Here is a 12161-nt window from a genome sequence, read left to right as displayed (position 1 = left end):
TAACTTTGTATGGGCTTTCACATAGCTGAATAAAAGCAAGCAGGTCACGGTTTTTCATGAAGAGGAAAACCACTTGCTATTCAGGTCACACAAGTGTACACACATACACACACACACACACCATTGTACAGCAAACAATTTGTATATGAATAACTAATTAATTGATCAATAGCATAATAGGACATCCTTCATGCCATGCATCAGCACCTAAGTCAAGTTGGGGCTGGGAATGAAGAGTCTCAGTAGGTCAGAGTGAGGCTCTGGGCTTGTCCCTTGCTCTCATCCTTACTGCACTGAAGTCTGTGCAGCTTTGAAGAAGAGCTCCACATCCCTCAGCAGGGTTGTCAGAGGGATCTGACCTCCCCCCCCAGGAACGCTGCTCATTGCCCTACAGTCCTGCCTGTGGAGTTCGTAGCCAGGGGGTTGCCACTCACCCCAGCTTCCTGTGACCTTCCAGCTCCCTTCTGCTTTTAGCCCTTTGTTTACTCTGAGGGAACTTTCTCCTCTTCTTACTGGGTGCTCATCAAGTGAAATACCCACATGTGGTTGAGGCAGGAAGGTACCATGAGGCCTGAAATCCACAAGCTATTGTGACACTTCCGAGGGAGGGAGCGTTATCAGATAATTTCGCTTGTCACTGTCCCCACAGCCCTTATCCTTGCAAAGTCACAGGAGAGCTGGAAATGACTCCACCATGACTTCACCAAACCAAGGACCCACACCCTTTTCCCCTCTGCATTCCCAGCTTACAGTCCTCTCATAACGCACACACACACTGAACACAGAAAGACTTTGCAAGTGGCAGGCAGTGTCTCAGTCTTTGTACATGTTGATAGACTCAGGGGAGTATTGCCAGGGAGGGAATGAAGGAAAGAGACAAGAAAAGTGCATACAGCACCTAAAAACTTCCAGCTGTTGAGTTAGCTAGCTAGGATGGCTGTCCCACGTCCTCTGATTTAAAGCTATACACTTCGTAACCAAGACAAGAAGCAAAGAAGTCCCTGAGACCTTGTTTACACTTAGTCCTTCCCTTCCGGGTGTCAGCACAATTCATCTGAGCTTCACTGCTCTGTGCATTGAGAGAGGTCCTTCTTGACAGCTACTGACATTGGCACTGAGAATCTAGTCACTGCTGATCAGACTACGTCTTTTTAAGATATCAAGATTCAAAGAGGTTAAATTCCCAAAGTCATACATTCAATTGTCAGTACCAATTCAAGCCAGTCTTCAAGCACCTCACACGTGCGTTTGTGTGCTGCCAAATAACTGCATGGCCTGATTTCACTTTTGCTGGAAATTGACCTCGGCGGGTCATTTGTGCCCAGTGCTGTAGGTTGAGCTTTCTGGGAAGGGGTGGAAATTGGCATTTACAGACAACCAATGAAATATGCACCCACTTTATTCCCTTTTGCATTTAATCTCTGAGTGTGACTTACGTGGCTTGCTGTATGGCTAAAAAGTACTATGAGGCAAGACTTTCAGTTCTGCAGGCATTGCAAGTAAAGCAGCCAAGGCTGCATAGGGTCACCGTGAACAACATAAACTAGGACATACACCCAGATTCTCTCACCACTCGCTGGGGAAGGGGAAGAGTCACCCCCACTTTCACCTCTAAGTTCTTGGTATTGTTTGCTGGAAACATCAGTAGGTTTGTTTCTCAAGAAGATATCAAGGGAGCAACTTTCCTTGAGGTCTAGAGGCACCAACGTGAACCACACCACTATCTCTCTAAAGGGCACCAAGTTCCTTCTAGAATCGTTTCTGAAACCCCTCGTGGGTGAGATGTCAGAATGACAGTCAACCATAGGCTGTAGCTGTCACCCCACTCCCTGCTCCCTAGCATCTTAAAGAGAAAAAAGTGAGAAATGCAATGAACAGAAAACAATCACCTTTAGCCAAATGCAGAGAAAAGTAGAAAGAAGTCACACATAAACACACACACTCACACACACACACACACACACACACACACACACACACACAAAGAGACAGACAGACAGACAGAGATGGGGTTGGAAAATGCCTGGCTCTAACATAAGTGCCCCTCTGCTGCTTTGTCCCTCCTCACTGCAGCTGTCACCTGCACTCCTTTGCTCGGCCCTGTGAATGGATCCATGACTTGCATCCAGCCTCTTGGGGATTCCACCTACAAATCCACATGCCAGTTCACGTGTGATGAAGGATTTTATCTATCCGGACCAGAAAGATTGGATTGTTCTCGATCTGGACACTGGACAGGCACCCCTCCCACGTGTGAAGGTAGGCACATGGGTCTGTCAGATACCATCAGAGAGGAAAGAATCAGCGGACATCAAGATGTGCCTAGGTGGTAAGGCTGTAGACCAAAAAAAAAAAAAAAAAAAAAAAAAAAAAAATCTCTTTCTTTCTGTATCGCATATGCTACAAACTATAGTATGCTCTAAGACAGACGTGCACTGTGCTGGTTAACCTAGAGTTTCTGTTTGGTTTCCAAGGGGTCAATGTTCTTATTTATCATTCAATGTAGTCAGAGTTAGTGATAATGAGAACAACATTTCACATATGTTTTCTTATTCAGCCTACACAAACCACCTCTAAAGAACCTATTGTTATCTCCTTCTTAAAGATGAAGAAAACGGTGCATTAAGAGACTGAGTAGCTCAAGAGGCACATTGTAGAATGGCTGAACTCGGGGTATTTCCAGCAAACCACACTGCCACCTAGTGGCAGGGCATCTAAATCCAGGACTGCAGGGGTAAATTCTGAAACAGGCCTTAGATTGTGACCAGTGATCAGATGAGAGACTACGCCTTTAAAAATACGTTAAATTTTTAGACGACTAAATATTATTCATTCATCATTGATATCTCAAGAGTCGGTCCTAAAGGGCACAAACACTACCCCCTGCTGTCAAATGGATAGACAAGAAGCCTCACCGAGCCCAGGCCACGTAAGGAGAGTTTACCCCTGTGCTTGCTGCTTGTTTCTTTATCTCCCGCCCTTTATCTCATTTATGCCGGTAACACCCACAAACAGCCTGTTACTACAAACACCTGAGCCAATATATCCGTTTCTTGGGAGGGAGCACAAAAGAGTTAAAGGGTCTTAAGAATCGAAGTGACTAAGCAAAATGAACTTGACATTACCCTTGGGGAATGACATTGGATTTGAAGAAACGACAGCCACTCAGTTATTAATACTTCCAGATACATGGCATTCATATGTCAGATAATCTAATAATGAAAAACACATGTCTAAGCAACATCTGTGTCTCCAACCATTTGCTGGAACAATTTAAGGGTAACTTGTCATGAGACAATTGGAAACGCATTTGTTCAGCTCTTTGATGAGTGCTTGCTGAATGCCTTCTCCGCCCCCTGAGATCCCTACAGTGGGAATCATGTTAGACAAAGTGAGTTTTGGGGCCTTTTAGAAGCTTTACATGCAGCAGGTTACCTGCAGGAAGTTACTGGAGATGCAGTGAGTGACGTAATAGTGTATGAGTACCAACAATAAGTTGATGAACTCAGGGAAAGCCGTGTGATCACCAAGAGCATCAGAGTGGATCTGCTGGGCTCACATCCTGGAGAGTGGGTGGGATTTAGTCATCAGAAATGGGAAGAGACGAAGCATTGGTCAACCAAGGGTCAGAGGCAAACACAGAATCAGTATTAAATATACAGTCAGTACTCAATAACTGTCAACTATTGAGTGAATAAACTTTCCAAACACATCATGTCTCAGTGAGCATACATGTTGGAACTTTCCCATTTGACACTCCAGCCGTCAAGTGTCCGGGAATCTTCGCCCCCAAGCAAGGCAGCCTGGATTGTTCTCACGTTCATGGAGAATTCAGTGTTGGCTCTATCTGTCACTTCTCCTGTAATGAGGACTTTGAGCTACTGGGATCTAAAACTGTGGAATGCACAAGGTCTGGAAGATGGTCAGCACCTCCACCAACCTGCAAAGGTAATGACACGCCAGGACGTTGTGCTTTGGAGTGTTTGTCCACAATGACAACACAGCTCCTTTAAGTGGCAAGAACATATTACACTATTAGTGCAGTTGGCACAGCTGTAGGTTTTAGGTCCTTCCAGGATGTGACAGAACTTTCTGTTCATGAATAAAAGATGCACAGATTTTTATGAAGAAACTTTTTTCATGGCTTTTAAGCCTATCTGTCTCAAAGACCTGTACTGAACAGAGTGATACTTCGTCCTTCTTTGCTGAGAAGGCTGGGTGGCAGTAATGGGCCCGGCTGCTTCAAACAGGGAATGAAAATGCAGAGATCAAGCATCTGCACCCTGTCACATTGAAAGGTTATGGCCAAGCCAGGGACATCACTTCTATTCAACCATCTGTGCTGACCTTGGGCCAGGGAACAGTACATCTCCTGACAACGCTGGGAGTGCTGGCATTTGTCTGCGTTGAGTGTGGCTTTCCTTTGAGTTGCTCGATCTCTGGGGCAGCTCTCCTGCTGACTCCTTTAAAGACTGTTAGTAATGTGGACCCTGCCTGCTTCTTCTTATAGCCAGGACAATGGCTTTTCATGGCCACTTTTTAATATTGTTTTTTATTTGCATGTGGTGTGTGCACACATGTGTGAGCAGGTGTGAGTACCTGTGTGCATACATGCAGAGGCCAGAGGAAATCAGTGGGTGTCTTCCTCTGCTTCTCACTCCCCACCTTACTTTCTGAGACACGGTCTCTCACTAAGCTGGAAGCCCTCCTTTTTGGCTAGGATGACCGGCCATCAAGTTCTCGGGCTCTAGCTTTTTCACAGTGTTAATCACAATGCCGACATTGGGGTTTTAGGTACACACTTGGTCATCCTTGGCTTCTATATGTATGCTGTGCATTGAGCTGAGGTCTTCTTGCTTTCAAAAACAAGTGCTCCCACCCAGCAAGCCGTCTTTCCAGGCCTTAAACAATTTCCCTCATCCCATTTCCCAGACCTGAGATTAACAGATTTTCAGAGCTTCCTTGTACACGATGATAGAGTTACCTTGTTACCAGAGAAGTGAGACAGTTATTCCATGATAGTCTTAATACATCCTTTTGCTTACAAACATACCGAACTAAACACTTTCAACTACAATATTTTTCTCATGACAGGTGTAACATCACTTCCAGTCCCTGCAGTCCGATGCCCCTCCCTCACTGTTCCTGGACAGGGCACAATGTCCTGCCAGCACCACCTGGGAAGCTTTGGTCTGAACACCACTTGTTACTTTGGGTGCAAAATGGGATTTGCACTCAGAGGAGCCAACTCCCTCCACTGCAGGGCTTCAGGACAATGGACAGCAGTGACCCCCATGTGCCGAGGTAAGTAGGGAGCCATCTTCCTGCAGCACTTGAGTTAGGGATTGCATGTACCTGCCTGTTTGAGTTCCACCCACCCCTGACAACCACCGCAAGCACCCACTCCTCCCCGAAACCCACAACCATCCCAAGCCAAAGAAAGGTGCAGTACTGACATCTATATGTATTGGGGCTGAAAGTGCAAATGTAAAACCAGCCCACTGAGTTGCATAGTATGAATTGTGACGTTATTAACTAGGTGACAGTTATAAGGCTGCAGTGTTTTCATCATGGTTGGATCTAAGTTAACCCTGAGTGACATTTCTTAAGGACCTGCCACACTATTCACAGAGCATGGAGTCCCCAATCTCCTTTGTCTTGTTATCTCCCAGAAGGCACAGCACTGGCCTTTACAAATGTCATGACTGCTCTATAACACTTAATTTGAATTAAATCAGATTTCCCAAGGTTCAATTGCTATTCACGATTTACAGAGAATAATCTGAAGTTGACTTTTTAAAAAGTGGTTTAAGAGAGAATTGTAGTCTCTCCTTCCTCCAAACTTCCAGTGCCCAGCTGTGGGAAACAGAATGCTAAATAAGTATTTTGTTAATCACAAGTTGGTGCAGCTGGTTGCTCACAATAGTAACGTAGACACCGATTCAGTTGTGTTTTGGAAAAACAAATTTTGTAAAGAGACTTTCTGGAGGCAAGACCAGTGCATTTGCTGAGACTTATTATATAATACCATGGGTCATTCTTGTTCTCTGGCTAGTACTATTTCAGTGGATGCTTTGGCAAGGTGTGATTTTAAGAACTGCTGTGTATGACTCTTGGGTGTGGCTGACCTCCATTGTGACGTTTCGCATCTACTCCACTGACTGACAATTCCAGTCAAGTTCAAAGCAAACCACAACCCTCCCTTCAGCCCGTCTGTTTCTCACGAATTCTTTATTCTCCTCCTCACAGCCATCAAATGCTCAGAATTGCACATGGACACAGCAGTAGCGATGAACTGTTCCAACCCCTGGGGAAACTTTAGCTACGGGTCAACCTGCACCTTCCACTGTCCAGAGGGGCAGTCACTGAATGGCTCTGCAAGGGCAACCTGCAGAGAGAATGGCCACTGGTCAGATGCGGTGCCAACCTGCCAAGGTACCGTTGTTTTAATATGGCCTAGAACACCAGCTCCATCTGGAAGATTCCCTGTTTCTTTCCTGCACATGCCTCATGTAGATTTTCTTCCCTTTGCTGGCTCTCCTTGCTTGATGGATGTTTTGCAAAGAGCCACAAAGGGTCCCTTCACTTTATACAGAGCCCTAGGGATGAAGTTGGTGCCTGTGTGGATCCTTGCAATTCCTTGTCATTGTTTAGATCTAGGATACTAATTTCCCCACTTCTTACAACCTCTGCTTAACACACATTGACACTTCAAAGTAAGTTAACCGAGGACTTTCAGACAGAGTCCTTGTTATCCCACCCACCTCTGAAAACACCTCAGCTTTTAATTATACACCATCCATTTACCCCTCACTCAGCCCTGACTTATCCTCACTTTCCTTAGCTGTTTAAGACTATTTTTGTTACATAGCCACATCTTCAATTGAGAAAAAGAAATTAACCAAACATCTGTTTCATTTACCCAAATACCAAGCACAGGCTTTTTGTATCTGCTAATGAATTCCTTTCAGGGGGTCTTTACCTTGCCTCTTTTAGAAATCACGATTTTTGACCTAAATCAATCCAAGTGCTGAGGTCTTAGGATACAGTCAGGCCCTGCTTCCTGTTCTGCTGCAATGAATATCTGACTTGGATGTCTTTCCTGCCGGGCTCTTGGCATCAGTGGGGTTTTTGAGGACCCTGCTTGCACCCAGTCCTTGAGGTGCCGCAGGAAGGATGACTGACCCGTGCACACTCACACTTGCGTGTGTGTTTATTCTGTCAGCAGGGACACTGACGATCCAGGAAGCTCTGACTTACTTGGGTGGTGCAGTGGCTTCTACAACAGGCCTGGCAGTGGGCGGGACACTCCTGGCTCTGCTAAGAAAGCGTCTCAGAAAGAAAGGTAAGTAAATAACGAAGGAACCTTCTCCTTTGCTCATGACTTTAGAGTGAACTGAAAAGTCAGAAGTTTCTGTTCAGAAACAGTTTGTTAAAGAAACTAAGACTGAGGTTTGTGATCTCAAGCCCTGACTATCCATCAAAATCACCTGTAGAATTTTATGAACGTAGAGAAATACCAGATTTTTCTGTCTCTGGCTCTCTGTCTCTCTGTGTATGTGAGTGTGGATATGGGGATGTATGTGTATGAGTGTGTATGTGTGTGTATGAGTGTGTGTGTGTGTACATATGTGTGTGTGCATATGTGTGTATGTGTATATGTGTATGTGTATATGTGATGTATGCATATGTATGTGTATATATATGTGTGTATATGTGTCTATGTGTATGTATGCATGTGTATGTGTGTATATATGTGTGTGCATGTGTGTATTGTGTATTTGTATGTTGCATGTGTGTGTATATGTGCATGTATGAGTGTGTATGTGTGTATATATGTGTGTATGTGTATATGTGTTGCAGTAAATATTAATAAATGAATATCTTATCTCTTTATCATCCATCCTCCTTAGTATCACTCCGCAGCCACTGCTTCTAGTATGGAGCCCGCACACAGACTCTGTCCCTTGGTCCAAGCCGCCCTCAAGGTCTCACTCCATCCACATGACTGCCTCTGTCCTGGGTGGAATCACCAACTCACCCAGCACAAACATGACTCTAAGACCCGATAGCTTTTCATACAGGTTTATATATTCAGTTCTCAATCCACAAACCCTCAATGCAATAAGATTACATCCAATAGACAAAGATACAGACTGCCCTTCCATATGAGATAAAGTACCTATAAAATCCTTAAAATGTTCATATCTACCTAACACCAATTAAGTCCACCTGAATCCAGCTCATCCTTCCCGAGCTCCATCTTGATCCTCCTCTGTGCCCCCCTCTTCCTCCTCCTTCTTCTCTGACCCTCTCTCTCCACCTTCCCTTCCCCTGCCCAATCACCGGCTCTTATCTTTATTTTACAAATTAAAATGGGAAGGTTCTGATGACGTCACCTATGTACTGACTAGGCAGCCCTTCTAGGGGAAATGAAATTAACATCAAAATACAAACAGCTGCAGGACAATCTACAACATTTATGTGTATGTATGTATGTGTGTATATGTATGTTGTATGTGTATATATGTGTATGTATTCATGTGTATGTGTATATATGTGTGTGTATGTGTATACACCTTTTGCATACAAAGCCAGTACTGTGGCACCAGCCATTATATAATTTTTCCAAAGCCTTCTTTTAAAATTCTGTTGGAGCATCCTAAGTTAGTTGTAAACATGCTGTGTTCCTTTCCCTCACTCACACCATGTGTGATATCCATTTGCAAATCAGCCTTTCAGACAGCCGAACCATAGTGAAGGTACCTGAGGTGGGGGAAGCTATGGTCCTGAAGGAGAGACAGATGACTTCAGCAGTGTGCAGACAGATGGGTGGTAGGTCTGACAGGGCAGAAACATAGCACAGACATTGCCAGAACATAGAGCAACGAATGGTTGGTAGATCAGACTGGTACATCACAAAGGCTTTCTCAAGCTTAGCTCTGCAGTTAAGGGGCCTGGCCCAGTTGGGGAGGTGAAATGCTCTACCAGAGAAAATTGCACAAGAAAGCTATAGAGTGCTAGACAGAAGAGAGCGAGAGAGAGCGGCCGTGTGTTTAGCAGCCGAGAGTGTCTGAACCCACCGGACTCCGGTCCGGTTGGAAGGAGAAGCTGAGCCAAAAGAAGCCGCTGCTTCAGTGGAGTTCTGAAAACATAATTATTCTCTTCTGCAAACCATGAGGCTGGTGAAGCTCTAAACAGGAGATTGACCAAAGGGAGGAAGGCTCTACCAGAAAAATTTCGACAGCCTGCTCTCAGTAAAAGAGCTTAGGCAGGGATGAACGGGAGGTGGGGGGTGTTCTTAGACTTGCAAACATCTTTTCTCAATCTGCTGTGACCTGTAGCCTGCCCAAGGGCTTCCAGGCTTCACAAACATTTCTCTATAAACTAATGAGGCTCTTACTGTCCTTCCTTGTAGACAGTAAGTGAGAACCAGCTGAAGCTCAGACCCAGATAACTAACTGGATGTGGCTGTGCTAAATTATCCCAGACTTCCCATTCCACTGAGGCGGTCCAATACCTGATCTCAACTGCTCATGGCTCACAGTATCTTGGGCCTTCCTCTTATCACTCTTCACACAAAGCCACCATTGCACTCAGTGTGTTTCTTCAACACTCCTGTGCACAATGGGCTCCCATTGTTCCCATTCTCTGACAATAAATAGATCTGTTGTGGGAGGGTGGCATCTGCTGGACTCATCCCAAGTTAGTTTCTATGTTAAAATAGTCTGTTGTCAAGTTGTAGGTCATTGCTGTAGCCATGACTAAAGATCTAACTATCAGAGTCTGGTGTTTTGGGATAAGACAGGAGACTCCTAATCATCTACATTACAGGAGAGGGGAAAAATGAAAGTATCCCCTGTAGTGTTGTTATGGGATGATTTTTAAAACTAGCATGCCAGGTGAGGACCAAGGGACAAACCCCTGGATACAGCAATAGAGAACTCTTAGGGACCAAGGCTGGAGACCTCAGAGACACAAGGTCAAGGTAGTTAGTGGCTTTGTTTTATTTTGTAGAAAGCTAAAAAGAAAAGAGAAGATAAGAGGGGTTTGGATTTAAATATTACAGTATTCTCAATTTAGCTTAAAACAAGTCCCACTCACCTTTCAAGTCAGAAGGTTTCTTGTACTCTGCATATAACAAACTTTTGTGAAAACGAGTCTCCTAGCTTCCCTCGATCATTTCTGGCAACAGCGACCTTTCACCTCTCCGTTTTCTCTTATTCTCTTTATTTCAGATGATGGGAAATGTCCCCTGAACCCTCACAGGTAAGCTGGAAAGGCTCTGGGCAAGAAAAAATTTCCTCAGTCTGTCTTTCTAAGTTGCTATGTCAGCGGGACTGTGTGTGACATGTCCTCCTCTTTGTAATAAATCTTCCGTGTCTTTCCTGTCCTGAGAAAAAGCGTGCGGCTAATATATGTCAGCTAAACATAGTGCTTTAAAAATCAACACACGGGGATTTTCAGGCTCCTGAGCCACCCTTCCCCCCCCCACCTCGCTCTGCTGTTCACTAGGTCTTTCTCTCTGAGGGCTTGCTTGCTGTGCGTGCACACGTCATTACCTTACTGGTTTAAAATAATCATTAGGTACCCTCATTGAGGTATAAAAGAGAAAGTAGCAAGTGATTTATAATAGAAACTACATGTTGAAAGCCCGAGTGCTACACTAGTAAATGTTTGGAGACCATTGGAAGTTTGTAAATCTCCCCAGCTCAGAAAGAGACAGGGTCTCCTGGAAAAATACTGTATTCGTGCGATTCACAGAGCAATGACATCTTAAAAGATGAAAACCCCACTTAGTATTTCTATGTGAGGCAATTAGTTCCAGGCATTCTTCAAGCCTGAATAATGCTATTCAAAGCGACGTGTGGTCTAGGACAATCCCCTATGTATCTTGTGGTTTGGGCTATGTCACATTTCTGACCTCTGTCTACCTCTCAGTCCTCACCTTCAGCATGAAAATCCAGAAACTGTCGCTAGGGGGCAGTACTACTATTCTGTCCAACTGGCTCACACACCAGTTCTCAAGGCTCAGAACTCTGTAACCCTGTCCCACCAAGACTTTAAGAACAAGAAGTCAAAAGTGAAACTATGTAGCAAAGACATTTAAGAAGGAAAAATAAATGTGGCTCAGTGATAGATTCCAGTGTGGTTTTCACCTCCAGTGTAAAGGTGAGCTGTAAAGAACACTGCCCATTTCTAAGGAAGGAAGCTTTAGCCTTCCTGGTGATACTCTCTTCAACCTCCAATGGAGATCATGAAGATCACCAGGGATCTCAGAGCAGTAACAGCTTAAATGTTTGGGGTTAAGCAGGCCCTCTACCCAATAAAGCTCTGTGAAATTAAAATAATACATACATACATACATACATACATACATACATACATATAAAGGAGAAGAGGCTACAAGCCCTCATAAGCTAAATCAGGGTTTCTGCACAGAAAACAACAGCATGGGTAGGGCTGCAGACAGGGCTTGGAGGTAGCATACTGGCCCAGCATGCCCTGGGGCTCTGGATTCCCTTTCTAACATAGTGAAAAAGTGTGAGTATAAAGTGTAAATCAAATTACCCAGAGCTCTGAGTGCCACCTTGCAGCTTGCTTTCCCATTTGCTTTTCTTACTAAAACAGGCAGAATTCCAGGGTAGGGGACAATCTGTTGTTTCTAAAGACACTGTGGGGAGGGCTAGCTTTTAGTTCATAGCGATCATCTTTGTGTTTCTGCTCCTCAGCCATCTAGGAACATACGGAGTCTTCACTAACGCTGCATATGACCCAACCCCTTAAGGTGAGTTGTCTACAAGGATAGTTTTGAAGAAAGTAGAACCATAGGTGAAAAGGCAAGAATATCAATCTTGAATTTTCTTTATAGCATATGTATTGAATTTTAAGCCCGTACTAAAATGTTAAGCCATGACAAAACCATATTGACAATAAGTACATGTGACTGAGTGGGGACAATAGAATTCACCACAGGATTTCCATTCCCACCCAGACGAAAGGTTCTAGCCGCACATAAATTGATCCAGGATGTGTGAGATCCCATTGTTGGTAACCACATGATGTTGACAGTGTGGCCTTGCCTCAAAATCCTTTGTACTACCTAAACCGAAATCACCTGAAGCCATCTTTTCAAACAATGCAGTGAAAATCCCCCTTTC

At 44.4% G+C, this 12161-nt stretch overlaps 1 protein-coding gene across 1 annotated transcript in view; it reads left to right on the top strand.

The window, feature by feature from the left end:
- SELP (selectin P) overlaps nucleotides 1–12161 on the top strand; it is a 32170-nt gene that overhangs the window by 19114 nt on the left and 895 nt on the right. The window contains exons 9-15 of the mRNA XM_080921066.1: nucleotides 2074–2259; nucleotides 3763–3948; nucleotides 5095–5304; nucleotides 6250–6435; nucleotides 7226–7345; nucleotides 10239–10269; nucleotides 11733–11788. Coding sequence (XP_080777192.1) covers nucleotides 2074–2259; nucleotides 3763–3948; nucleotides 5095–5304; nucleotides 6250–6435; nucleotides 7226–7345; nucleotides 10239–10269; nucleotides 11733–11787 — 974 coding nt within the window. The 3' untranslated portion in view covers nucleotide 11788. The remainder of the gene's footprint in view (nucleotides 1–2073; nucleotides 2260–3762; nucleotides 3949–5094; nucleotides 5305–6249; nucleotides 6436–7225; nucleotides 7346–10238; nucleotides 10270–11732; nucleotides 11789–12161) is intronic.

The sequence above is a fragment of the Micromys minutus genome (assembly GCF_963924665.1).
Source record: "Micromys minutus genome assembly, chromosome: 1".
Lineage (NCBI taxonomy): Eukaryota > Metazoa > Chordata > Mammalia > Rodentia > Muridae > Micromys > Micromys minutus.
The sequence above is the reverse complement of the archived record's forward strand: the minus strand, read 5'-3'. Positions and strand labels throughout refer to the sequence as shown.